General features: G+C 38.5%; 2 protein-coding genes across 12 annotated transcripts in view; one reads left to right on the top strand and one right to left on the bottom strand.

Moving 5' to 3' along the window:
• Positions 1 to 4,071: 4,071 nt before the first annotated feature.
• Positions 4,072 to 12,126, bottom strand: LOC115586208 (WD repeat-containing protein 78-like). 3 transcript variants are annotated; one of them, XM_030425035.1, is made up of 17 exons: positions 11,915 to 12,126; positions 11,635 to 11,758; positions 9,734 to 9,897; positions 9,281 to 9,396; positions 8,957 to 9,116; positions 8,727 to 8,866; positions 8,108 to 8,272; positions 7,712 to 7,897; positions 7,451 to 7,605; positions 7,083 to 7,169; positions 6,719 to 6,873; positions 6,479 to 6,639; positions 5,592 to 5,716; positions 5,337 to 5,435; positions 4,901 to 5,124; positions 4,667 to 4,820; positions 4,072 to 4,301 (listed from the first exon to the last, which is right to left on the bottom strand). In XM_030425035.1, exons 1-17 carry the CDS (start codon positions 11,980 to 11,982, stop codon positions 4,266 to 4,268), a joined length of 2,319 nt encoding a protein of 772 aa, XP_030280895.1. In that variant the 5' UTR covers positions 11,983 to 12,126; the 3' UTR covers positions 4,072 to 4,265. The 3 variants fall into 3 exon arrangements, with proteins under 3 accessions (XP_030280895.1, XP_030280897.1, XP_030280898.1); XM_030425037.1 differs by having other exon boundaries at positions 8,957 to 9,120; positions 9,294 to 9,396; XM_030425038.1 differs by lacking the exons at positions 9,281 to 9,396; positions 11,635 to 11,758; positions 11,915 to 12,126 and having other exon boundaries at positions 9,734 to 9,864.
• Positions 12,127 to 13,766: 1,640 nt separating this feature from the next.
• Positions 13,767 to 25,860, top strand: part of ap3b2 (adaptor related protein complex 3 subunit beta 2) — a 44,750-nt gene continuing 32,656 nt past the window's right edge. For 4 of the 9 annotated variants that reach the window (XM_030425382.1, XM_030425381.1, XM_030425380.1 and 1 more), the window contains exon 1: positions 13,767 to 14,028. In XM_030425382.1, the coding sequence (XP_030281242.1) occupies positions 13,916 to 14,028 (113 nt within the window). In that variant the 5' untranslated portion in view covers positions 13,767 to 13,915. Of the gene's footprint in view, positions 14,029 to 19,312; positions 20,498 to 25,860 lie in introns of those variants that run through there. The other 5 variants (XM_030425384.1, XM_030425383.1, XM_030425378.1 and 2 more) reach the window with 3 other exon arrangements.

The raw sequence follows: 25,860 nt of genomic DNA, 5'->3' as shown, positions 1-25,860 counted from the left end.
CTAAATTAACATTAGCTACTGTTGCTCTCTGTTAGCGGAGCAGAGACGGTCACATCCTTTGGACTGTCTAAAAAAATCATTAAACAACAACACATTAAACAGCTTAAACAAATCGTCCACAGGCTTGTATAGTCAACTGAGAGAGACAAGGAAGGTCCAATAAAAAAGTTATTAATTCATTTGAATCACTAGAAATTGTTACATAGAGCCCCTTCAAGCAGAACGGTTACGTTTCATTTTTCACTTTTGCATAAAAAAGCTTGACTGATCATTTGCTCAACCTTTTACCTTGGAGCAGCGCCAGGGAAAATGAGATGTATTTAAAGAGGAAACACCTGATCTCAGCTCAGGTCAGGAAACACTCAGTAAAGGACATCTCCACTGTGAAAGTTCACATGAGACACAAAACATCGTTGCAACATTAATATTCCTCTTCCCACACAAGACTGTGGGAAGAGGAATCTTATGAATCTACTGACAGAAAAATTAATAACTCAGTGAGTAAACTAAAGAACTGCCAACATTACTGCAGCTGTGTTTTCTGATTGAAAATAGAAATAAAAAACTCAATAAAATAATCTTAACTAAAGATCTACTTACTCCGATTTACCAGTAGCCATGTGATGACAACTAAGGGAACTTCACGGAGTTGTTAACTCATGGAGCTTAAAGCAGCTACACAGAACTGTACTGTTCGTTGGTTTTGGCGGCCCCTGTGGCCAGAAGCGGTACGATCAACACTGTATAAAGGGATCTGCTAATGTGTGCATTTAATTTGGATTGAAAGAAAGAAGGAACATAATGCATAGCATAGTTTTTTGCTAGTTCTTCTTTTAAAAATATATGTAAATGTGTAAGTTTTATAATGATGGTGAAACAAAATGTAAACCGTGCAGCTTCTTTCCATCCTCAACTCCTCCTCAGCACTTAACCCAGAAAACTGTTTTAATTTTATGTCTTATCCAACACTGATCACTTTGTTAATTATACAGAAATAGCCAATCTTTTCGCTGATGGTCTTGTTCACTCATGTAGGTCATAAAGAGGCATCAGCATTAAATGGAGTCTATTTCAAAAGTACCTTGAGGTATGTTTAAGTAAAGGTTTATGTTTAACTACGACTCCTAAGGTTCAGAATAAACGTTTTTTATACAAAAGAAAGAAACTATAACCTAAATCATCACTCACATACATATTTATAACAGCGTATTAGAGGTTCAACACTGTATTGTCTGAATCAAAAGGTGTATCAACTTAAGGACACTGGGTTTAAACGCAGCCTACTTCAGTAATGTCACTTTCAAATCCAGGTTCACTTCTCACTGTGCCTGAAACACAAAGTAAAAATCTTTGGATTTAAAAGAGGATGTAAACCCAGACTACATAACACAAAACTGCTCACATCCTCTCAGGCATGCTGCTTAAAATTCAAACCAAACTTTGTGTAGTTTACAAGAAAGGTATCATATTGCGCTCTAAGATCTTTCAGCTTAGACATGTTCAGCCGTTTTCCTCTTTCACCATTTAAATACTTTGTACAGCTCATTTTCCATGTGTTGGATCACATGCTCTGCCTGTGACCTGTCATCATGGGATTTATATCTTCACATCCCCGTTGTTGCTCACTGTGTTTTAATTTAAGCAGGCAGAAGAGCTTACTTAAGCATCTCTGTGTGAGGATACGTGACCCTAAAGAGTCATAGATCACAGCGGGGTAAAAATATAACTTGTCTGCGTGTTGCGTCATCACCGTGTTTTACTACGGCTCATGTGAATCTTTGCCCTGCTGGCAAGCAGTCATTGTGTCCGCAGTCACACTGTCAGCAGATACAGGCCACACACAGTGACAAAAAGGAAGTCAGTCTTGGTTTGTAGCAGGAATATAGTTCTTCAGCATTTTCCATCTTAATCACAACTCAAGAGCAATATTTTAAAATGACATTGTTTATGTTGTTCTTGTTGAATTAAATAAAAAAAAATGGTCTCATATTAGTTTTTGACCGTCTTCTTCCTTAGAATGTATTTTAGTAGAATCAGAAAGAGTCTAAATGGGTTTATTGGACAACAAGAATTTCACATGAAAGACACTGCAATTCTCATAATCTATGTTATAAGTTTCTCATTGTGACAAAGTTATCTTTATTAAACCCCCTAAACACACTCACTGTTTCTCAGAACCTCAGCGAGAAGCCTAAAATGTAATCTGAAGCTTTTAAACATCCTTGAAAGCATCTGGAACCTATTCATGTGTGCCTAAAATCTCCTCAAGAACTCCTTCAAAACCCCTCATGAGCCTCCTACCTTGAGCCTAATGAAGAACCCTTTGCAACCTAAAATGTATTCCAAGGACCTTTGGAACTTCCAAATGGATCATATACAGTTTTCAACAGAACTCAAACCCCCCATAAGACCCAAAGACCATCATCTGGCACCGCCACAATGTCGACAGTTCAAGTAGCTCTTAAACCGCCTTCTGAAAACTCTCCAGAAGCGACAGGACATCCCAAAGAACCTCTTATTTTGACAAAGGACAAAGTTCCCATTCCTCATATTAAGAATAATGTTCTAGTTTCTACACTTTAGCACTAGCTGCAATCCTCTTTTCTTTTTTTTCTTTCTTTCTGTTTGACTGCTCAAGAATGAACTAAAGTAACTTCCATCTTGTGATGCAGCAGAGGTGAAATCTGATCAATTCAAATCTGAAATGAGGAGGTTGTTGTGGATGACAGCAGTTTCACTATTCTGTCCATATTTTGCCTTTTAAACTCCTCCTCTTTTGAAATCCGTTCTAGGGGAATGTGAAGGCAAGTAGCCACAGCTTCACTCACTGCAGTCTGTCATTTATAGACATACCAGTCGGTCTGGGGAGCGTGATGCAATTTGTCGGAGCTAGTGTGTGAATGAAAGAGAGCACTGTCATCCAGAATAACTGAGTTAGCTGATGCATTCTCGAGTTCTGCACAATGTTTGGCTGTGGTGTTTACTGCCATTCAGTTGTGCATCCACGGATACAAGTCCTCATACAGACCAACATGATAACAGAAATAATGGAAAATGCATGACCGTCTACCTACACTTTGACATACAATCAATGCTTTCTATGGACTCATTTGTCTTAAACTTATATAGTCTCTCTTGTTAAAATCTTTTATTGTATGGATCTAACCTTTTCACTTATTTCCTATTCCTGATGTTTATCTTCATATAGTTGGTTTAAGTTTTTTAAAAAGCTTAAAACATTGCCTGTCTGTTAAGTCTCAGGACATGTGTTTTGAAATCTTGATCAGAGTCTTAAATTATGTGTGGGTGATATTGTTTGCAAAGGATAATAACGATTAAAAAACATCAAAAATCAGCCATCTGTCTCTCAGGGAGTTAAGATCACATCTCGGTGTCTCATAAGGAAGAAAGAGTGTGAGAGATTTAGTAAAAGAGAGACAAAGTTCAAATATACCCACTCTAATTACTGTATGACAGATTGTTTTTGTTCCCATGGGGTATTTCTTTCTGCTGTGGTTTAACTGATGATGTTCACCTGTCAGATATTGCAGAATAATTGCTTTCATACATTTTATAAAACCAGTTCACCCAGTCCAGCAGTATCTTTGAGCAGAAGATTATATGATGCACAAAACTCTCCCTGGTGGAGAGCAAAGCAATGCTTTTTAGTTAAATCTCTCCTAGCATTCATTAATGTGATCTGCCAGTAGGGGTCTCCCTATATCTTGAAAATAAGGTCTAACACTTGTACATCTTGTCATCGCAATCTGTCAAGATTAAGTCTTTAGATCTTCAATTAACTTTAACCCTCTGAACCCCACAACATGCTGAGGGATTGGAAGACATTGTTCTGTTTCCCATTATTACACCATATATCACAGCCAGAAACAGTGAAAGTAGAAGTGTCTAATTTTCACATATCCGAATCATGCTGAAGGAATCATGTGTGGCGAGCACTTCTGTTCAGAAAAATCACTTTATTCTACATGTCTCAGTCAAGACCAAAACTAAACTGTCTGCATGAACCACATCTTGTACAAAAAACAAACAAACAAAGAAACACTAAATTCATCAAATTACATGACAACATTTTATTAATTTTATCCGGTTTTGGTAACACTTTTGGGCATGTTATAAATGAAGTATAAATTCATCTTTGACTGACTTTGTAGAAGAGATTATCAAAGAACTTCAACTTGCATCTTTTCTTTTTGTTATGATTTGTGGTATTGCAACTGAGTAATACTGATGCTTCTCCCTACTCCTTAAATGTGCTGAATGACGTCGTCCAAAGTTTCTACCTGAAAGAAAACGCAAGAGAGACAGCTGACTGATTTGTTTTCTTGTATTTCTCTTGTAACTGATACAGTGTGTAAAAGTTGATAAAAAATTATTATCTTAAATCTTTGCTTCTCTGGATCTCTAATGACTAGCTGATGCTTTAGAAACCAAGTACCAGAGTTTGCTTTACTCTTTCTGAAGAAAAAAAACCCTCTCTGTTACATCAAGCCTGTTCTTTATCATGCATATAACTACTTGTTTGCTTTGCTGTAAAGGAACATAGATAGAAAGAGATATAAAAGAAAAATACATGAAAAATACATTCATGAATATGGGCATGTGCTTATATCTAAAGTGCTTTGCAATAGGCTATATGCAGTTTTACCTTCTCGCCTTTGCCCACACTTAGATTCTTTAGCTGGTAGACAGTAATTTGCCCATCGCTGTCCCCTAAAAAGACACAGTCTGTCCCTGTGGTAAACAACAGGGACATCAGCTTCACTCCAGGCGCAGCATGATGCACAATCGTTGGCGCCAGACTAAAAGGAGAGGTTCGTGTTTAGTGGACACAGGATTATTTCTGGCTCATGTTCCAGAGACAGATGTTAATCTGACTCACATGTTTGAATCCAGGTCCCAGATCTCCAGTTGTCGTCCAATAATGGCTGCAAATATTGTGGGCCAGTTTGGGGACCACCTGATGGTTTTCACAACCTCCTGGGTGGATGTGAAGCTAAACACAGGGGTGAAGTAGTCCTGCTTCCACAGCTGGATTTGATCAGAGGAGCAGCTCAGGAACACATCAGAACTAAATGGAGACCATTCGATGTGGTTCACAGGGCACTGAGAGAGAGCAGGGTGTGATATGTGGTGAATATACTGCAATAACGAACTGTTTAATGCCATATTTAAAACATTTTATTACAGTCATGAAACTGTGGTATCACACAAGGAAATGTTTGTTTTGGGTTGTTGTAATGGGGTTGTACTGACCTTTACCAAGTGCGCATTTACACATTTTCATCAAATTAAATGTTTTATCCATAAAAACTTACAAGGTCTTTTTGGTAAGTTTCCAGGACATTCTGACTGTTGGAGAGGGAGCACTTGTGGATGAGGCCCTCCGATGTGCCTACCAGATAGATACAGGAATCCTGCAGGATAAAGAGCATTCCAGAAGACACATGTTTTATAATTCAGAGAAACATACAACCTGAGAAGCTCATTGTAAAACAATTTACATTTTAGCCTGAGGACGAGGATCAGTTAAAACCAGCTCAGGATCGATTTGATTTCTGTGGTCAACTTACTGTTGGATGGATGTCCAGACAAAGACCCCGAGTCAATACTGACAGAAAACACTCTGTCTTGGTCTTGGTTCCTGCAGCCTTCCTCTTTTTCTTTGTATTTTGAGTGGACTTGAGCTCCATCAGGTCTACAGGTATACAGACATTATGATTACTGTGTTAAAGCACTGCTATACAGGGCTTGCCTGTCAATAAATTAAAGCAATATTGAGTACATAAACCAAATTAAATAGTATTTTGTGTTTTCAAGTGCATTTAAAGTTAAAAAGTGGCAAAAAACCCAAAACAAAATTCTCTGTTTGAAAGTCATTGGACAGTTAATGATATAAAATCCAGCGGATGAATTCATACTAAGATTAGTTTTATTCCTGTTGTTTACTCTCAAAACTCTGCAGAGCACATTTTGCTACTGGATAACAGAAAATACACAATGGTGTTGTGACTAAAATGAATGATTGTGTCAAGAGTAACAATGTTACTGTTTACTCTTAAATCTACTATGTCTATTGTTTAAGAGCTTCATTAATCATATGTGTCAGGGCTGGGCAATTAATAAAGTTTCATTTTCAATTATTATTTTGGCAAGTAAATTAAGATAAACGAATGGTGCCACATTATATTTCAAGATCATGCTCTCACGTTGTTGCCCCTCCCTAAAAGCCCAAACTCACTTTTAGCCATTCCTGTTTAATTCAGCTCACTGCGGTCAACTGAGATGCCACCCACCACTTGATTTTTTTTTTTGTTTAACCTTATTTGCATTCCAATATCCAAACAGTCAAATAGTGATAGTATAATGGGGATTGTGATTTTTTTTCCCACAGTCGAGCAGCCCTAATATGTGTTTAACAATAATCGCACAGGCCAGCATACAGGCCAGCATACAGTACCTCTGCCGCCAAGACCATTGTTGAGGAGGGACCACATGGTAATCCTGCCATCTGCTGACACAGAGATGAGAGCTTCTGCACCGCCCTCTCTCAGAAATAATGTCTCTTCTTTGATCCAGTTGACCTGCCACACTGGGTGCAGGTGCCTTTCAGAGCACTTACTACAAAACAAAAATAAAACAAAGTTGTGAGAGTTTATTTCCATGCTCCACCATCAACACACACGCAGACAGTCCTCACCTGCTGTCGGCGATACGTGCGTTGTTGTTCTGTCTCTGGACATCGTAGATGGCTAAAGTGCCATCGTACATCCCCACAGCCAGCTGGCTGGGGTTGATGGCTGAGAAGTCCAGTGATGTGACCCAACTATCACAGTGGAAGACACGCTCTGGCCACTGCACACAGGGGACACATTTAGAATCACAGTCACTCCTAAAAGAATTTGTAAATACTACAATATGCCTCTCATTCACCCATACTCACCCATAGAGGCATTAAGCTACCATAGAAAACACTGGCCAGACTATTACAGTATTGAGTTGAAATAGGCCAATGCAAGATGATGTATTAAAGGAGATCAAGGGCAAAAAGTGTATGATTATACCATAGGGTTTTTGAGGGACCAGCAGCAGATCAGACTTGGTTTGCAGTTGCTTAGATCAAAGTCACCATAGGCCACTGCCAGGATATTCTAACAGAGAGTATGGAGCACAAATGAAGAGAATTAAGTGGGACACATTTGACCTGTACAGTACAAGAAACATTCTAGTAAGGACTAGTAAGACTAGAACTACACAAAAGCAAATGTTAAATATTAAATTCCCATTATAATTCTGAGTGGTATAAAGGGCAACTCCTATCATTTCAACCACTGAATCATTTATTTGACTATTTTTGAGCTGCTTTTAAACAACTGCAGCTTGATTACTGTACATGCAGTCACTCTGGTCCTTGTTTTTTGGCATGTGTTACCGGGTTAATCTTGTTCCATGCCATGCTGGTAATGTTGCATCCTTTGGTTAGCTCGCAACTGAAAGCCCAGAGATATTCCAGAGATGGAGATGAAGCGCTCTCCTCACCCTCCTCGCTCTGTTCCTCAGTCCCAGGCTTCGCTGTGCTGTCAGGGTCTTCAACAATCAACATTACTACACTGTTAACAGCATTTCTTCAAATACACGTTAGAACTGAAGCTACATTTTTAGTTGGAGTGGAAGAAGGAAGGACAAAGCTTACCTTTCAGTATGGGCAGCTGCCTATAAGCAGCTAGCTTGGGTTGAAAGATCTTTCCAACAACGATCCTCTCCATTACAAATAAGCTGTGTCGGAACGACTCTGACAATATGAGCTGTGGGTCAAGCTCAGTATTTAAACTTCTCCCACACATTTCCAGTTCAAACAATGAACCTCTGTCTGTACTGTCTAAGGAAATGAAATATTATAAAATTATAAATGTCTGATTACAAAACAGCAAAAATTGCTTAATTTCTCACTTTATACCGAGTTTCAAATATGCAGTTATACTATGAATGGCTTTAGAACAGACACAATTGTTTATTCCTAGACCTCTTCAGTCCAAAGCACTCGCTGGGACAAAGAACTGAACATTAATGTTTACCCAGGTACTGTTACCTGTGGCTACTGTGTAGCTGCTGCTGCTCCCGCTCTTCTCTCCACTCTTTTCTTGGTCCTTGCTGGTGCCCACAGAACTCTCTGTATAGTCATCTTTGTCATTGTCAGGGCTTTTATTTTGATCAAAGAAAGAGTCATAGATGTCCCAGGTAGTAGCAATCATACCTGTGGACATAAGAACTTTTCAGCTATAACTGCCCAAAATCCTGCACTAAAATATTGATTCTATCTGGATACCAAAACTTGATGAACTGTGAAGTTTGAAAGTCAGATACTATCTGAACATATAATTGATTATAGCATGAATTTTCAGGTGTTGATTTCACTTTAACATTACCCTGTGACATCAGCTAGAAAATAATGTCGGCAAACTAAGCTGCTGTCTTCAGAGACTTAAGTTTGGACTTTGACATATAACATATTGCTTTCAACCAGTGCTTTACTGCTCAGGTTTAGATGTGTTTGAAAACTGATAAGGCGTTCTTGCCAGACAAGAGTGGAGCTCCACTGAGTAAAGCTAAAGTACAAACTGATAATCATTCTTATTTATGAATTTGAACAATCCTATTACTACATAAGCAATAAACATTATGCAAAGAGTATAATTAAGCCTTTAAACCTTTATCCTCCTTGGCGATCTTGTCACTCTGGGTGTGTTTGTCTTTTGGTGCTCCACTGAATGTCTGTGCTGATTCTTCCAAATAGTTATCATTGCCAATTCTGTTCTTGCAAAGCTCAGCATATTGATTGTTTTTCTCTCTGTAAAACATGAAAATGTCAACAGCTCGTTACCAGTGAAGACGCAATTCTTATCTTAAAGTAAACCAACAAGCAGGGGGCTTCACTCACTTAATAACTCCTGCATCATCAGCATCCTCTGTCACAAAGATGCTTGATGGTATGTCTAGCAGTGAAATGGTATCTGTCTCGGTGAGGCAGATTTCTGCCACCTCATCCAACATCTCTTCAGTCACAGTTTGTTCAATGTTGTCATTTTCCTTCAGTACCTCTGGCAGCGGACAAATCACAGAAACGATATATACATGCTAAATACTATATATAATATATTAAGAGTAATTTTAAATAATGGGAAGATTTGATCATCACCAAGAGGAAACAGTATGACTTATAAACAAAATGACAATATATATTTTTTAAAAAGAGAATATTAACCACATGGAGCCGGGGGGTTGATTGGTATGTCCAGTTTTTGAGAACTATCCTCAGACTCATTAGTCAGTGATGCTATGGCAGACATGTTGGATTGTAGACTGCTCCCCACAAATGAACTGCAAAACAATGTCACTACTGAGAAAGAGTACATTTTTGTGCTAAGAAAGCTATGTTTGTATATGTATATTTTTTTGCTACAGAAGGAAAGTTCTTAAGAACTGAGGCTGAATGCACATTCATTAAATAACAATTACTATATTTCATATTCAATTTTTTTAATTTTATTTATTCTATTATTCTCCCACCACCAATACCTATCCCCAGTAACAATACATCTGCAGTCAACACTACTGGTTGGTGGATTTGTCATATTTAACAGCGAATTTGGTAAGGTAAATTGTTGCTTTACTTCCTCCAAATCAGCTTGTGTATATGGAATTTATCCCCTGGTACCTAGAAGAGTGCACAGTGAAGCTCGAAGTGGATTTCATATGGTCTGATCCTGAGCTGAAAAAGGTTTCACCAAGAAAGAATCTGCCTGCTGAGGATGGCACAACTCCCAGCTCTGCTTGAAACATGGCCAGAGGATTGATTTCTTTGCCATCACTGCCCAACATCTGCAAAGATGAAAACCACAGCCAGAACTAGTTACACATTTACTTTCTAATTTACCTCACAGTACAGCTAAGTCTAAATTCAAACATTCTGTTTGGATTTGGTTGTTAATCTCAAACTTTTAATGCTTTTAATTTCACATAGAAAACAAGAAAAACAGCAAAAGCATCTCCATATTATAAAACATTGATTGGTAAGTCTGCTGAACAATCTTAACCTGTTAAGAACAAGCCTCTATTTTGTGTCTCTGCTCGATACTTAACAGAGTGTATCTCTGCAACTACATGGTATATTTGAATAACAATGGTGGGAACACTTGAAACATTTGTTCAGATGTGTAAGTTCCGTTCTCTTTTTTTCCACTTTTTCCGTGAGGGTTGGGGAGATGTTTTATCCACCTTTTTCAAGGGAGGTCCAGTGACTGTGGGCAAAGGTCAGGGCACACCCTGAACGAGGACCCTTGCTGCCACACAGGTGCCGACTGCCATCAGGAGCAATTTTGGGGTTCAGTATCTTGCTCAAGGATACTTCGGCATGTAACTCAGTCTCACCCCAGGGGAGCCGGGATTTGAACCAGTGACCTTCCGATCACTAGTCCAGCAGCTCTACCCACTGAGCTACAGCAGATGTGTAAGTATAAGTACTACATTTACTCCGAGCCAGTGAAATATATACTTATACAGATGTGTAAGTATAAGTATATATTTCACTGGGTCGGAGTAAATGTAGTTGGCACACAGCATAAATTAAAGATTTTTTCTTCTTTTTTGGAATAAAAATCCCAGAGGAATGATGCAGCTGCAGCTCCAAATCTCTAGCAAACCACAGAAAAACATCTGAACATTACCTCTACCAACATTTATGCTAATAAAGTGAACAAAGTGATGAGAACAAAATTAGAAGGGTTTTAGTACAGATTATTCAGGCAGAATCTCCAAACGTGCCATTTTGACACATTACGGCATCATCTGTGCCATCTAAAATTCATCAGGTACCAAACTGTATTACTTCACTTATATGATACTATAGGTGCTCAGAAATAGCCCAATTGGGCTCAGGCTTAACTGGTTAACCACTAACTAATTCATTTAATTTTGCTTACCTTGACATTTTTTTCTTTCCTACCATAATTATCTTTATAATTCATTCTTACTTATTGTTGACTTCAGGCTCAAGAATGTCTCTATGTTTGTTAATAACATAAAAAGAAAAATTTCCAAAAAATGGGTACCAACACTAACTACAATACTACTACTGTGATAGTCAGGGATACATTTAAGAATACATTTAGACAGTGGCAAAAGACACTAAATACATTCACTCAAACACTATTCAAGGTTAGTGTAAAATTTTGAGGTGCTCATACTTGACTATGAATATTTCCATACACCATTACACTTACAACAACTTTGACTTTGCAGATTTTTATTATTTATTCATAATATGAACAAGCAAATCATTACTTTCATAGATTGAGCTTGCCAGTGGTATATAAAGCCGCCAAATTTGCCCCAAAGGCAATTGATGATGCTCACACATGAATGCATTAATAGTTATAGTTCAAGAATGACACTACATTACTCTGAAATGAGTAATGGATCTGCATGAGTACTCTTCTACTCCATTAAAACTGAATGCAGGACTAAAAGTATTTCTACATAGTGTTATTGCTTTTACCTAAGTAAATTAGTTTTGAATACATGATCCACCGATGCAATTAGTCTATCTACAAAATATACCCGAGCAGTCTTTCTGGGAGTCCGATTGTGGCCTCTCTCCAGACGCTTGAGTATGCTGTTTCTACCACCAACCAAGATGGAGCTTGGAACTCCTGATACTGAATTATTCATTGATCGAGGAGATCTGGGAGACAGGAAAATAACACGTAAACATAAAAGATTACAACACACATGACAGTGACAAACGGTGTGTTTCTCCTCAGCTAACGTTAAAGCTGTTAGCGCTACGTTAGCTAGCTGAAGAACGTTGACGTTAGCTGTGATGAAAAACTGAACTTACGAGTTATTAAGGACCCCAGTAGTTTTCTTCGTTTGTTTCGCGGGGGTATACATCTTTGTATTCTGCATGTCCGCCTACAGTACATGAAACGCGTCTGTGTATTTCATTAACCTACACGGAGTATATTTCGCTAATACAGCTATCCTAAAGTTTCTTATTTTTAACAGTGGAGAATCTCTTAACGGCTCTAAATGACCTTTGCCCCCCGGTTGCCATGGCAATTTGATGCCCCCTCGCGCCCCTGTCCGTTAGGAGACATCTTAGGTTCAAGGTGGCTTCGTATGTTTTCTTTGTTTTTCTGCAACTTTTCCAGAAATCTGTAACTGACTTTAGCTGACTGTAGCTAAACACATGATATAAAAATGCCCTCTGCTGCATGTTTTCTCCAAGTGATTGCCTGCTTGATAGACAATTTCTGCATGTAACCTATTTCTACAGTAGGTGGCAGTAAATCAGTGCGATGCCTCAACTGTTATTATGGACTAATACAGCTACTTACACTGCTAATATGTTAGACTTGAAACCAGGGTTCCAGTTGTGATGTGGGATTCCATAGGAGCTGAGAAAACACTTTCACCAAGATAATTAAAAAATATATCTGGAAAATATTTTGAATTTGTTGTACATTTGACGAATCAAGTGAACAGCAACTAATATTGGTTACTTCTTTGGAGAACAAAGTAGAAAAAGTCACCAGACTCCCTTAAAAAAATGCTAATTTTTTTGACTCGTTGCAAATAACATCTGTAAATGACATCTGTTCAAATCAATTAGGTATCTGGGTTTCTGGAGACTTTGATTATGTCAGATGAGCGATATGTAGCCATTTTATGACCATCTGCTGTGGTTGTGTAGGAGAAAGCTGCAATAGTGTTTTGCTGTAAAGCTCCAGAAATGTTTTGTGGACCATGAAACTTGGCCTGACTTTCAATTGGCATGGGGGTGAGTAGAATTTCCTTTTGTTTGTGAACTTGTCCTTTAAACTTCTTCCCATTTGCCTACCCGTGAAAAATTCCCCTGCAGCCCAAGAAGTTGTGGGCAAGGTCACTAGGAGGCGCAGAAGTCTCGCCCCTTCGTGTGGTCCCTATGGAATATTCTTTCGGAAGAAGTTTGTATCGTAACGAATAGATAGAGACATTTTTTTTAATCCCGTTTCAAGTGTGTATTTAACTTCTCATATGATGTTTGTCAATTTAAAAGATAATTCATGAGTCAAGAGAGTCACGGTTTGTCATAATTAAAAGTAAAAACAACCTCTAGTTTTGTGTAAAACTGCTCAGTCAACTACATTGTCTCGCTCAAGACACGTCACAAACATCAACATGGCTGCCAACTTATTTAGTTTTATGACAAACCGCGACTTTCTCAAAATGAGATATGATCTTTGAAATCGACAAGCATTATGTGTGAGTCATGACAAAATCCAAGTGGGATCAAAAAGGTGTTTGTTTCTCTCCATTCACTGCCAGACAAAGTTTTTTTGGATCAGGGAAGAGGTGAGACTTCAGCTCTCTATTGGACTGAATGGCTGCCATCCTTGCGTTAACAAATCTGTGATACTGCAGCCCTTTACCTCTGTTTTCTTGGGTCTTTTCAATGCATAGACAGCCCAGTTCTATTCAAGGGCTGTCTTTCCAGCAGTGGTGAAACACTTAACTCATCACTCCACAATGAAAAATGTAGTTTTTGTTGTGCAGCATAAAGGGTCTGACCCTGCTTTTCGTTGTACAAGCTCTGCAATGACGAATAAATGAACCCTGAACCTTGAAGAGGGACAGTGTCAAACACTTCCGGGTTTTAGTGACACTTAAATCACGTGACCCGAGCGTCATCTCTCCCCCTCCGCTCTTCCACCCATCACACCCCTCCCCTCTTCACCGAGCATCTCAGAGATAACGGCCGTGTGTCGGTGCGCCTTTAAGAGCCGTACATCCTGCTGCCCTCTGCACTAAATCTCCATCGCTGCTGTGTGAGGGGGAGAAAACACAGAAAGCCGAGGCAATGTCCGCCAGCTCTGCTTTCAACGATGAGAAGGGGGGCTCGTCCAGTGTCGGAGAGCCTGAATATGGTCACGACCCGGCGAGCGGAGGGATTTTCTCCTCCGACTACAAAAGGTACGGAGCGCCACCTGCCTGGGTGCCGCTTGACGCCGTTAGTATTTGTCATATTGTTGGGGGGGGGTAAACCGGACAGCTAATGGCGGGGGAGGCGCGGTGTGGATGTGGTTTCCTGTCTGCTAGGAAGTGCTATTTAATGTCGGTGGACGGAAAGCAGCATAGAAACCCCCAAACTGAACTTTGTTTGCTATCAGGCCCGTGATTTAAAGCGGTGTCTGCTTTTTTTTTCTGGTCTGAATCTCTCACCGTGATTTGGTCGCGGAAATGGTCAAACGATGATTCAGTTCTGGTGCTGACCTTTAACACATGTTCACCCATTGATGTGTGTTAACAGCAGCGGTGTTCAGGTGTTTATATCGGCATGTTTGTGAGGGGAGATGTGGGAGGCCTGTCAGTGGGGTTGCCAGGCCTCAGCGCCGAGCTTTTCAGCACCACCCCTGCTGGACAGCGCGCAGAGCGGCAGCAGCTGCACACATACAAACACACACACACACACACACACACACACACACACACACACACAGTGTTTCAGTGTATCTTCTGTATGCATATTCTTTACTTAGGCTAGGTAAAAGTAGCTACTAGCACCACACTGAGAAAAAACGCTGTTGCAAGACTTTTAATTGAACAAATGATAAAAATAATCATTAGTCTAATGCTGGGTTAGGCAGTATGTTCGTAGCCTGTTGTAACACATTTGTGATATGATCAGTTAGTCCATAGTTTCTTTCAAAATGCGGTATATTACATATAACTAGTTACCTTCATTCTAAAGTTATATACCACGTTACAATAATACTGTCTGTAGTACATGAATTAGTTGTTACACTACTTTTTAGTTACTTTCAACAAATGCCCCAATAATCTTTATAGAACCATTAAATAGCCTAGACCTTTTTAACTAAACAAATGACCTTGGACACAGGTCATTATGAGATATGATAAAAGGAATACATATTTTTAATTATAGGCTTAGTCATATGAAACACAATAGACCTGTACCATTTATAATTAAGCCTATATTTTAGTCCATAGAACAAGGAATGCATGATCATATGTGATTCAAGAATGTAAATTAAAGTGTGCTCAAAGGATTAGGATTGATTGAAAAAACAACGATGAATGTTTCACTTTGGCCAGTAAAGCATATTGTAACCTGTTACTTGACATAACTGTAGTATTATATTGCTGAAACATTATTAGTGACGCATTACTCTCTTACCGCTAAAAGAAATGCATTACTGTAACCGGTTGCTTTTTTAATGCGTAACCCCTAAAACTGGATATGATAATGTTATATTCTCTTACGTGCTATAAAGTGATACTGCTTATTTACAGTCTGACAGAGTATATTATTTGGGGGATATTATTTGTTGATATTAGCCTATCACAGATATATTAGGATCTGCTTTTGTATTGTCCGATATGCCCCAATATGAAAACAATATGATATGAAACATGAAATATGAACCGCAATCCTTTCCAATAACATTGTCAGTGCAGGACATTTAGTAGACGTATTTTTTTTAGATTGCTGGGGTAATTGCTTTAATTTATACGACATCTAATGACTTTGTATTTTCTAAGCTCTTTGTTTGTTTTGTGTATAACAATTTTAAAGGTGCAATATGTAAAGATCACCTGTCAAGTTCATACTCCAAACAAACAGCAGGCAGCATATCACCGCACTAACTGCTAAATACCGCTAACTTTAGCTGCCATTAGCACATTTGCTCAGTTAGCCATTAAGCTAGCACAGGAGCTGGACTGAACGGGCCTGGGCCAGCTGGTTAGCATGCTAACTTGAGCTGATATCTCTGCAACACAATAAAATTACTTCCCAAGCAGAGGCTACTCAACCAGAAAAAGTGATACATCAGCTCCAAATTAAGCTGTTGGACAATAATGTACGAATATGCACAATGCTACTACTTCACCACTCTGAACGTCATCTTTGCTCACTAAATGCATTAATATGACTCATCAGTGCCCACATTCTGTGAGTTATACTGTATGCCTAAAGATTTGCCACCCTTCTTTGGTTATACAGTACAAACATCTCAGCTTTATTCGAAAATGATATGTATTCAAGTGGATCACTCTCGTATGACAATCACATCTGTGATTTCTTATAAATAAAGTTTTTTCAGAGGTTGTGTGAATGTCAAATGTCAAAGCAGAACTGCTACTATTAAATTAATGGCAAACTATTCTGATAATCGATTGATCTGTTTGGGTATAATTTTTTAAGAAAATTTAAGAAATAGAAATCAAAATTCTCTAGTAATCTGACTTTCAGCTCCTTAAATGTGAATATGTTTTGGTTTCTTTACCCATCTATGACAATAAACTAAATATATTTTGAATGGAATTGAATTGAATTGAACTGACTTCGTCTTGGGCTTTGGGAAATACTGATCAACATTTCTACAATTTTCTGACATTTTAAAGACTAAACAACTGATGGATAACTTGAGAAAGCAATAGAATAGAATTGTTTAATCAACAGTGAACATTACAGTTTGTCGCAGCCCTACATTGTAGCCTGCAAGTTTTGTGTCTCTAAGTTGGCTTTAATCTTGGTTGTTTTGTTTGACACCTGTGCACTATGAACGTATCTCATTCTGGGAACATGTCTAATGGCAATGCATTACTGTTTATTGCCCTCACTGTTTCTTCACTGAAACTTGAAATGAAACTGTGCAATATAAGCAGCAGCATCACCAACTTCAGTAATAAACACTTTTGCATGTCCATAACTTACCAGCAGAGAGAGCTCTTTCTCCGTAGATGATAGGAGGCGTCTGTGGATGTGAACTGTGACCTTCGGATGTGGAGGAGGAGATTTAGCCTTGAGGCTGTTTGGCAGACATTAGTCATTGGTTTTAAATTACCTGTGAATAAATGCTGCCCTTATATGTTGATTCTGGTGTAGGCTGGGCGTTGTGGTCATGTAGGTCTCTGTTTGCAGAAGTCACTGTTTCTTCAGTTAAGGTAGATTAACCGGTTTGTCTGTAAACATGACAGTGAAAGTGATGACTCAACTTGCACTGTCATCTCCTTGGAAACATGGCTATATGTGAAATAGTGCTTCAATCCCGAAACCATTTCAAGCTCTGTGTGTTATTACTCTGAGAAAAAACACATTTCTGGTGTAAGTTTACACCAGGGTGCTTCAATCTTGACTTGATACAGAGATTTCAGTGGGGGTTGTTTGTTGTAGGGATCTGTAACAAATTTAATTCTCAAGTCGTGAAATTAAATGTCAAAGTGAATGTCAAAGTAGTATTTTTTTGTATTTTATGTGATGGTTGCCCTTTTTGGCTGATGATTCAGTTGGATATGTTGGCTGGAACATAGTTGATTGGTGAAAATGTCAAATTATGTCAATTGTGTCCTACCATTTGCCATGTTGAAGACAACATGTTGTTTTGAAGTAGGGTTGGGTGATCTGGCCATTTCAGATCAATCTTAAAAGCATCCACAATCTACTTTTCAGGTGAATTTTAGAGATCTTTGACACGCAGACCGGCCCTACGCAGACAAGCAAAAGTGATTAGCCAATTAGATGACTATGTTGGTTGGATACATTACTTCATGTGGCTTTTCTTAAGTGAGATATTTAAAACAAAAGACATAATTAAACGTGAGTTTATGCTAGAAATCTGTTGGAGGAGTAGGAGGAGCTTGTGCCAAAAAATAACAATTTTTAATGCAATATTGTGTTTTATGATGCAAATGGTGTGGTGTATGACTACAGTTTACAGGATTTCAAAATGAGGATAATATATCGCAATATTGATTGTGGATTGTAATAGCTTCTTTGAGGTGTGTTGGCCCCTCAAAAGGTTTTATTAAAGGATAAGTTCACCAAAAAATGAAAATCAATTAATTATCTTCTCAAACCCATGCTAGATTCAAATTTGGCTGTGTCATAGTCCACAAAACAACAGTGTTGCAGCATTCTCCTTAGTAACTGAAGTAGATTGGGACTTGTTGCTCCATACAGCTTGTCCCAGTAGTATGAGAAGGCCAAAGATCCAAAATAGATTTGAAAAAACCATTTCTACCCTAAAGCCCATCCACACAGCTTATTTTTGCAACAACAAAAAAAACAAAGTGCAAATTTATCAACGATTGACCAGGAAAGCTACTTCCCTGTTTCTGGTCTTTATGCTAAACTAGGTTAATTATAGGAACTCACTACACCTAGCCAATAAGCAGTTTGAAACATACCTTGCTGAGAATCTCAACTTTATGTTTTATACTGTACTTCTGGCTTTGTATGGATCAAACAAACAGCTGTTGGCAGATTTTGTTGCCTTCATACTGAGCCAGGCTAGCTGTTTCCCTCTGTTCCCAGTCCTTATGCTAAGCTATATAAGCTTAATCACGATTATGGGATGTAACCTATCATTTATTATACAGATGTAAAATCTGTATAATAAATGATAAACAAATAAGTATATTTTTCCCAAAATGTCAAACTACTCCTTTGAAAAACGCCCACAAATGGATAAATAAGGATTTTTTTTTTAAATGACAGAGACAAGCTAAAAGTCTTATGCAGAGTGTTGTCCCAGTGGGGGATGAATCTGAATTATCCAGCTTCAGGACTTACATACATTACAGAGTTAATTAATTCATGAACGCATTCTTACATTCTCCTTGAGATACTCTGTTGCAAACCCCCCCCCCCCTTTTCTTTTTGAGAATAAGATACTGCTGCACAGCACACCAAACTGAGACATAAAAGTTTTGACAAGAGGAGGAGAAAATCCAAAAGATGCTTTTAAATATCAATTGGCAGCAGCAGTCTTTTGTAGTCAGAAAGATAAGAGATTTATAGAACTGGATCTTCTTTGTAGGTTTAAATAATAACTGTGATGTTTTTATTTTTTGTGCTGTTAGATGGTGATTATTTAGACTATATTTCTTAAAACATGTTCCGTCTAAATTAAGAACTAAGAGATCAGAGACTCTGTCTGTTGAACCAGCAAAAAGTACTTTATGGAGCAACTGCAGGAGAAATTTTTTTTACAATGCATTTGCATTTACAGCAAGAAAACAATTCATATTAGGTTTGTCACTCTAGTTTCTGCAGCCCCATGGTGTATTGCTTGGTGATATCACAGGTCAAACATCTTATTCATCCTGAGCAATTTTCTACAAATCCTCACTGAGCTGTGACAGATCTCAGGGAAGAGCATATGTGAACTGCGCTTCAAGGCAGTTATTTTTGTTCGAGCCAAAAAGAAATGAGTGGGAGAGGGAGAGAGAGAGAGGGGGAGAGAGAGTTGTCCTCATCACGACACCGCCAAGAAAGCTGAGTCATATAAGAGGAGAAAAAAAGGCACATCATAGAATATTGAAACTGAATAAGACAGAGACATTTTTCAAAAAAATGAGGAAGAGGAGTGAGTAATATTTCAAAGCATTTGTCGGGAATCAGAAAAGGTTTGTTGGATTGCTGGAGTTCAGACGATGGCCGATAAAGAAAGCTGCGTAGAGTGAGTGAATGAGGGAAGCGAGATTTCCAGCCGCTAATGTGAAGAGGCGGAGCGACGATGACAAGCATGAAGGAGAGGGAGTGATAACGTGGCAAAAGATGGGAGAGGCTGTGTCATTGTTGGAGATCCAGGATATGTGGACATATTGTATCCACACGGGGAGGCAGAGAGAGGCTGGTGCAGCAGCAGGAGCCACATGAGAAGCGGGAGGAGTCGCAAGGGGAGAGACAAATAAAACTCCACGCCCCTCTCTGCCGAGCATCCATTTACTGAGCAGCTGATGTCTGCTGCTTCACTGGATGCGTACAGACTCAGCAGTAACAGAAGGGAAAAAAACCCTACAGTGCAGTGGGGCTCTGGATTTGGATAACAGTACCCAGGCAGCAAAGTGTATCAACCTTGCCACCGTGGAGAAGCCTAACAGCAGGCACTGGAGCATTTCTGAAGAGGTTTGTTGCATCATTCGTGCAGGACACGTTGGATATACTTTACCTCAAAGGGAGTATTTAAAACCCAGACTCTATCTGAAGCTGCTCATCGCCTGTCAGAGGAGGATCTGGGGACTCATCCAGCTGATTAACACAGAAGAGTGGGTTTAAGAAAACTGCCATCATCCAAATTTATCTAACTGGGATTCTACAGGTTGCTCTTAAGCTTTTGATTCAAGTTTCAAACATGACCACCATGCAGAAGCTGCTGCAGCTGCCGGTGAACGCGGTGAACATCGTGAAGACGGTGCAGAGTCAGGTCCAGGGCCAGGAGGAGGATAAGAGCCCAGTGCTGACCCCTGACAGTGGGCAGCACTCCTGGTATAGCGCCCTGCAGCCCGATGAGCTTCGCCACCTCCGATCTGGAGGTTCAGGAGGAGGTGGTGGCGGCGGCAGTGGGGACCATGAAGAACGAGCACCACAAGAGGAAGGTGGTGGTGGCGGCAGTTTCCAAACTCAACCTTTGCGGTAGGATCATCAAGGAGGAGCCAGACCTGTTTGACCATTTCATACTAATGTTTAGTTATATTTATATGTAGCTGCTTCCTTTCCATGGTAGATTACAATGAATTGCAAAGTCTAGCTGCTGCTAGCAGCATGGCTACTTTCCAAGGCAAAATACGACCGTAAGAATATGACCTAGAAAGTACTAATAAGTATGTTGGTTTTGTTAACTACTTATCTTGTAAAACGAATGCCAGTTTTAAACTGTCTCGAGTCATAGTGGTAAGAGGGAACACATAGCCGCAGGGGAGTAGACTTTGACACAACACCAGGGCGTCCCCGATCGGTTGCATGCCTGTCCGTTCGCTCTTGTTTTACTTTGATTTCTATCACTCTCCCTCTTTGCTTTCTTTGCCCTCTCAGTAGGGTTCTTTTTCTTAAGCATTGAAGAGTTTCCACAGTTATTGCAGTTTTTAAGCCGTTACCTGGGGATAGCGTCCTTGGAAAACCATGCTCTTCCTTACAGGCACACGCTTCCTTTGTACCATAACGCGACTTTAATTTTTGTGGTAAAACTCAAACCAGGTGGCAGACCGAATGGTATGGAAAAAGCGAGGTTTACAGGGAACAAAATACATGGATGGTTTTATTTTTATAGCCATTACACTGTGCAATCTGTTTTTACTTCAGAGTGATGAGTTAAAGCACAAAAAGTTGTCAATTATGAGTTCAAAGGAACACAAGGTTTTATGATTGAAACTGATATTTCATGGATAAAAAGTGTAGACAGTTATTGGAATATATAACCTAAAGTATATACAGCGTATAGACTTCAGTGTGGCAGCTAATGATTATTATCTGTCAGAGTCCAAGGTGACATTTTGAAATGTCTTTTGACCAATCAAACCCAAAGACATAAAAATAAACAATTATAAAAAACTGAGAAAAACAGAAAAATCTGCATTTGAGAAGGTGACACCTGGAAATGTTCTGCAAATGACTAAAAAGAATAATCGATTGTCAAAATTGTTGCAGATTTGTTTTATCTTTCTGATCATTTCTAATCATTTAATTGATTAATCATTTCAAGCAAGTATATGTATGACATCATAGAAAATAATTATTCAGTCTAACTGCTCTGAGCTCTTACTCATGTACAACATGTGAAATGGACTTTAGAGACACTGCGTCATTTCTATGGATCCGAAGTAAGAAACATTTGAACCTTTGGTATTAGACCTCCAATGAAGCCTTGAAGAGGCTGTAGTCAGAAAGGAAATCGAATAGACTTGTTAAAGAAATTGTATCAGGAAGATGAGTACCAGTGAAGCTTTCTTAAAAAACATAAAAATCCATGGTAGGAGCTGTTATATACTTTAATTGATTCGACTTTAAACCATTTAGAAGAACATCAAAAGTTGTGCTCACATTTGCTTTAAGAGCAATGTTATTCCTCTTCTGGAGTTATCAAGTCATACCTCAGGATGAGAGCCTTATTGAAGTACAGTTCTGGCTGGTGCATCTGTCACCAAGAAAAAACAAGAAACTTTCAAAGTCTGCTGAAAGAGTCAGCTTATGTAAAACAGCTGCTTATGAATGCAAGCTGCAACTTTTTAATCTCCCACTTTCCTCTGATTCATGCAAATACATTTTCATAGTCCTGTTTAAATGTTCTTGCAGTCTTACACAGCTCTGTTCTTGAACAAAATGATGTTGCATATGAAGTTGTATCATTGAACACTGTCCGTTTCCATGAAGACTTTCTTGCTGATCTCTTGGCTTTGATGCCAGGTAACCTGACCGTTGGTATACTCTGTTGTACCACAGCAGGTTAAATAATTCAGAGCTGTTTGTAAATTCAGCTGTCGTGTGGCAGGACAGGACAAAATCCAGAGAAATTAGAGAACCACTGTTGGTGTAGAATTACTGTGGGCCCTTTGGCCATGAGTAGGGAAGTATAAACCCAGTCAGAGGGTCGATTTTCCTCTCAGTGCTCAAGATGAAGTTTTATTTCTAAAATAATTCACAGAGGTGGCATTTATAGTGTGTTAGAATATATCATAGTTGAGCTGAGAGAATGTGAAACATCCAAGGCTGTCACCTTTTTTCTTAAACCTGCTTTGAAGTATTTTGTACTGTGGGAAAGAAGAATCTTAGCGTATAAAACGGTATCCTTTCCTTTAATTTGTTTTGCTACGCTTCTAAGCAGCCATATATGCTGCTATTATTCACGCTACAACTATCATTGATAATGCAGGTGTAACTTGTCTATGGTTGCAAATTGTAGATGATCATACATTGACAGGTTTAACGTTTTGGCCACCGCTACAGCAAATGTAATCGTCTTTGTAGGTCTAGTTTTAATTGGACATAAACAAGCCACATGAATACCTGTCACTTTATTAATTAGTGAGGCTGATCAAGGTGGTTAATAGTTGCAAGCCAAACAACATATGAAGTCTGTTGTTTGGCAAGTTTCTCTGCATTTTGGCAGATAAAACACTGAAAGTGCCTGTTGTAAAAAAGGAAATGTAGCTGTCAATTAGTGAACTGTGCATATTTATTTGGTTAGTGAATTACCGTTTTTATTAGAATGCTTGATGTTAATATCCAGATAAATGACGTGAGCTCTTTACATTCAGCTGTAGGTGTTACATGTAGAGAAGGAGAGTGAGAGCCTCCTCAGAAAAAACAAGGTCAGAGCAACATCATGCTGCAGCAGTGTGGTTCAGTGAGGGTACGGAAAGAAAGGAAAGTCTGCCTCTTTCACATCAGATTCTCACCTGTATGATTTCTGAATACTGGAGCAAAACAATGTGAGTCTTGAAATAGGCTCAGACACTAAAATATGATGCCTACAACTGATGGTGATTTACTGTTGATTTTTACCGCAGTGTCTGTCTAATTGTCTGTCGGTCAGTCAAATCACAACTGTGCTTCACAAATGGCTGTAGACTGCAATGAGGTTACAAGGTAAATTCATAGTTGTTGTTGTTTTTTTAAAAGAAAACTATGTCAATTGGTTTACGACTAATAATCCCTAGCTATTTGTTAAGAAATAAAATCAAAAGAAATTTCTCAGTTTCAAATTTCTTAAATGTGAATGTTTGGGGTGAAAACTAAGATATTTGAGGACATTATCCTGGGCTTTAGGAAACACATTTTTCAGCATTTTCTGATGTTGTATAGACCCAGCAACTAATCAGATAATCGAGGTGATAATAAAAATAATGGTTAGTTGAAACCATACTGTGGATACTATGGATTGCTGTAAATGCACTAAAGATAGGTCAAGATTGTAGTCTGTTTGTAGTCTTGACCGATCACATTGGATTGGACTTTGGTTGCATGCAGGTTAAAGAATTGGACAAAATTTAATCTCGGAACCCATCAGCTGATTTATATGCAGGTACCATATCTGTCTGTAGAGATTAGCTAAATTGTTGTCAGTCCATGGAAAATAATTCCATTGTCTCTATTACATTATCTTCATGTGTCTGGTTTATCACAAGAGTAAGTAAAAACACAGATCCCCCAAATTCCCCATAGAAATGTAAGCTTTATCAGCTCTAAATGTTTGTTCAGGTGTTTTGGGTTAGACTTTTCTTTTAACAGTTTGTCTTTATGTTTTTGTCACTAAAATATCACTGCAGTTTTAGAGGTTAACATCTAAAACAGTAGATGTAGGAGGTTTCATTGCAATAAAATGACTAGTTGATGGAAATGTTAACTCCTCTTGAGTCACGGCCAGAGGCCGCAACCCATCATCGTGATTTCATGGGGAGAAATGAACCAGTGGGAACATGATTTTCTGCTGGATATCAGCATTAGTCTTACTCATCCTCCCATCTGTGCTTTCAGGGCTTTGGGCAATTTTTCTTTGCATTTTCTCAGGGTTTATTTTTTAATTTGTTAATTTGCAGTCACATATATGTAACCAGGAAACCAGTGTCAGTTCACGGTTCACATCCAAAAATAATCTGTCACAAACACCATTTTATAGATACTGTCAGGTTTTAATTTGACACTCTTTGATGAATTAAGGTTTTGAAGTGTGTGACAGTGTGTGAACTATATTATTCATGCAATGAAATTATTAATACTTTGATGCTTGAAGCTGACGAAAGCAGAAACCTTGCTTAGCACACAGAAACACACACACATTAAACTCGAGGCAGAGCTGTGATAAATCAGATGTGTTCTGCAGCGGCCACGTCCTCACAGACTTTAAGGCCTCCTTTCGGGGCTGTCACACAACCAAAACAGATGAAATATATTGTACACCCAAACAGCCTCCCACTCATACAGAGGACTGATGTAAAACTTCTTGGATCAAATAGTTTGGAAAGTTGTTTGTAGTGTTGGTTTGAGTCTGTTTGAAGTGTGTGTGTGGTATTCGCTGAATGTACCACAGCAGAGTCAAAAAGTTAAAACAGGCTCCAATGAGGACTTCACTTCATTTTTCGACAGATATAACGATTGCGATATGGTTCATGAGTAGTAGGAATGATCATTATTGCATCACAATTTTCATTTTTATAGGGTAAAAAATGATTGATATCATGATGCTGTGACGTTTGTTTGGGAGAACAAGATTTGTAAACCTGTGCCTCTCTGCAGCACTACAGCACCTAATTATAGTGTTGTTTTGTCACCCATTTTACCTTTAACGAAAAAAATTAAAGCTTCTATGTTTTCGATATGCCACTCGGCCCTATTTTGATTTCAATAACATTCAAATTAATTGTGCAGTCCTACTTCCATTCAAAATGAGTTGTTAGGAGTTTTTACATTTGGATAAACTGTAAAGCTCAGAACAAGTTCAAGCTACTAAGGCTGCAACTTCTAATTAATGTCATTGTTGATTGAGTTGTTATATACAATTCAAAGAACAACTCAGCTATAAAATATCCTCATCATCGTCAGCATTCATCCCAAAATGACGTCCTTAAATCTCTTATTTTGTCCACAACCCAAAGATATTTAAGTTATAGAGTAAAGAAACAAGAAATATATTCACATAGTCATAGAAGGTTTACTTATTGTATAAAATAAATTAAAGTTAATCAATTAATCAATTATTATGGAAGCCCTAAGCAGTCATTATTTTCTCAGTTTTCGCTTGAAAACAAGTTAAATTTTGTTTCTTTTCTCAAGATTACACATGAGTTGTTCATAAGCTGGTTCATTTTCACAAGATGTCCTGAAAATGAACTTGTTTGTTGTTTATGTCATTTATTATTCATTGTTTCTCTGCGGTAACAAGATAATTTATCATTAGAAATGGCATTAAAATGAAAAATAAATTAAGGAAGTAATTTATAGAATACTACTTTTCAATTATTCATTGCCAATGTACAAGATACACAATTTCTAAATATCCAATA

This window comes from Sparus aurata, chromosome 8, assembly GCF_900880675.1.
Source record: "Sparus aurata chromosome 8, fSpaAur1.1, whole genome shotgun sequence".
In the NCBI taxonomy this organism is placed as follows: domain Eukaryota; kingdom Metazoa; phylum Chordata; class Actinopteri; order Spariformes; family Sparidae; genus Sparus; species Sparus aurata.
Note: the sequence above shows the minus strand (reverse complement) of the source record. Positions and strands in the feature narration are given on the sequence as shown.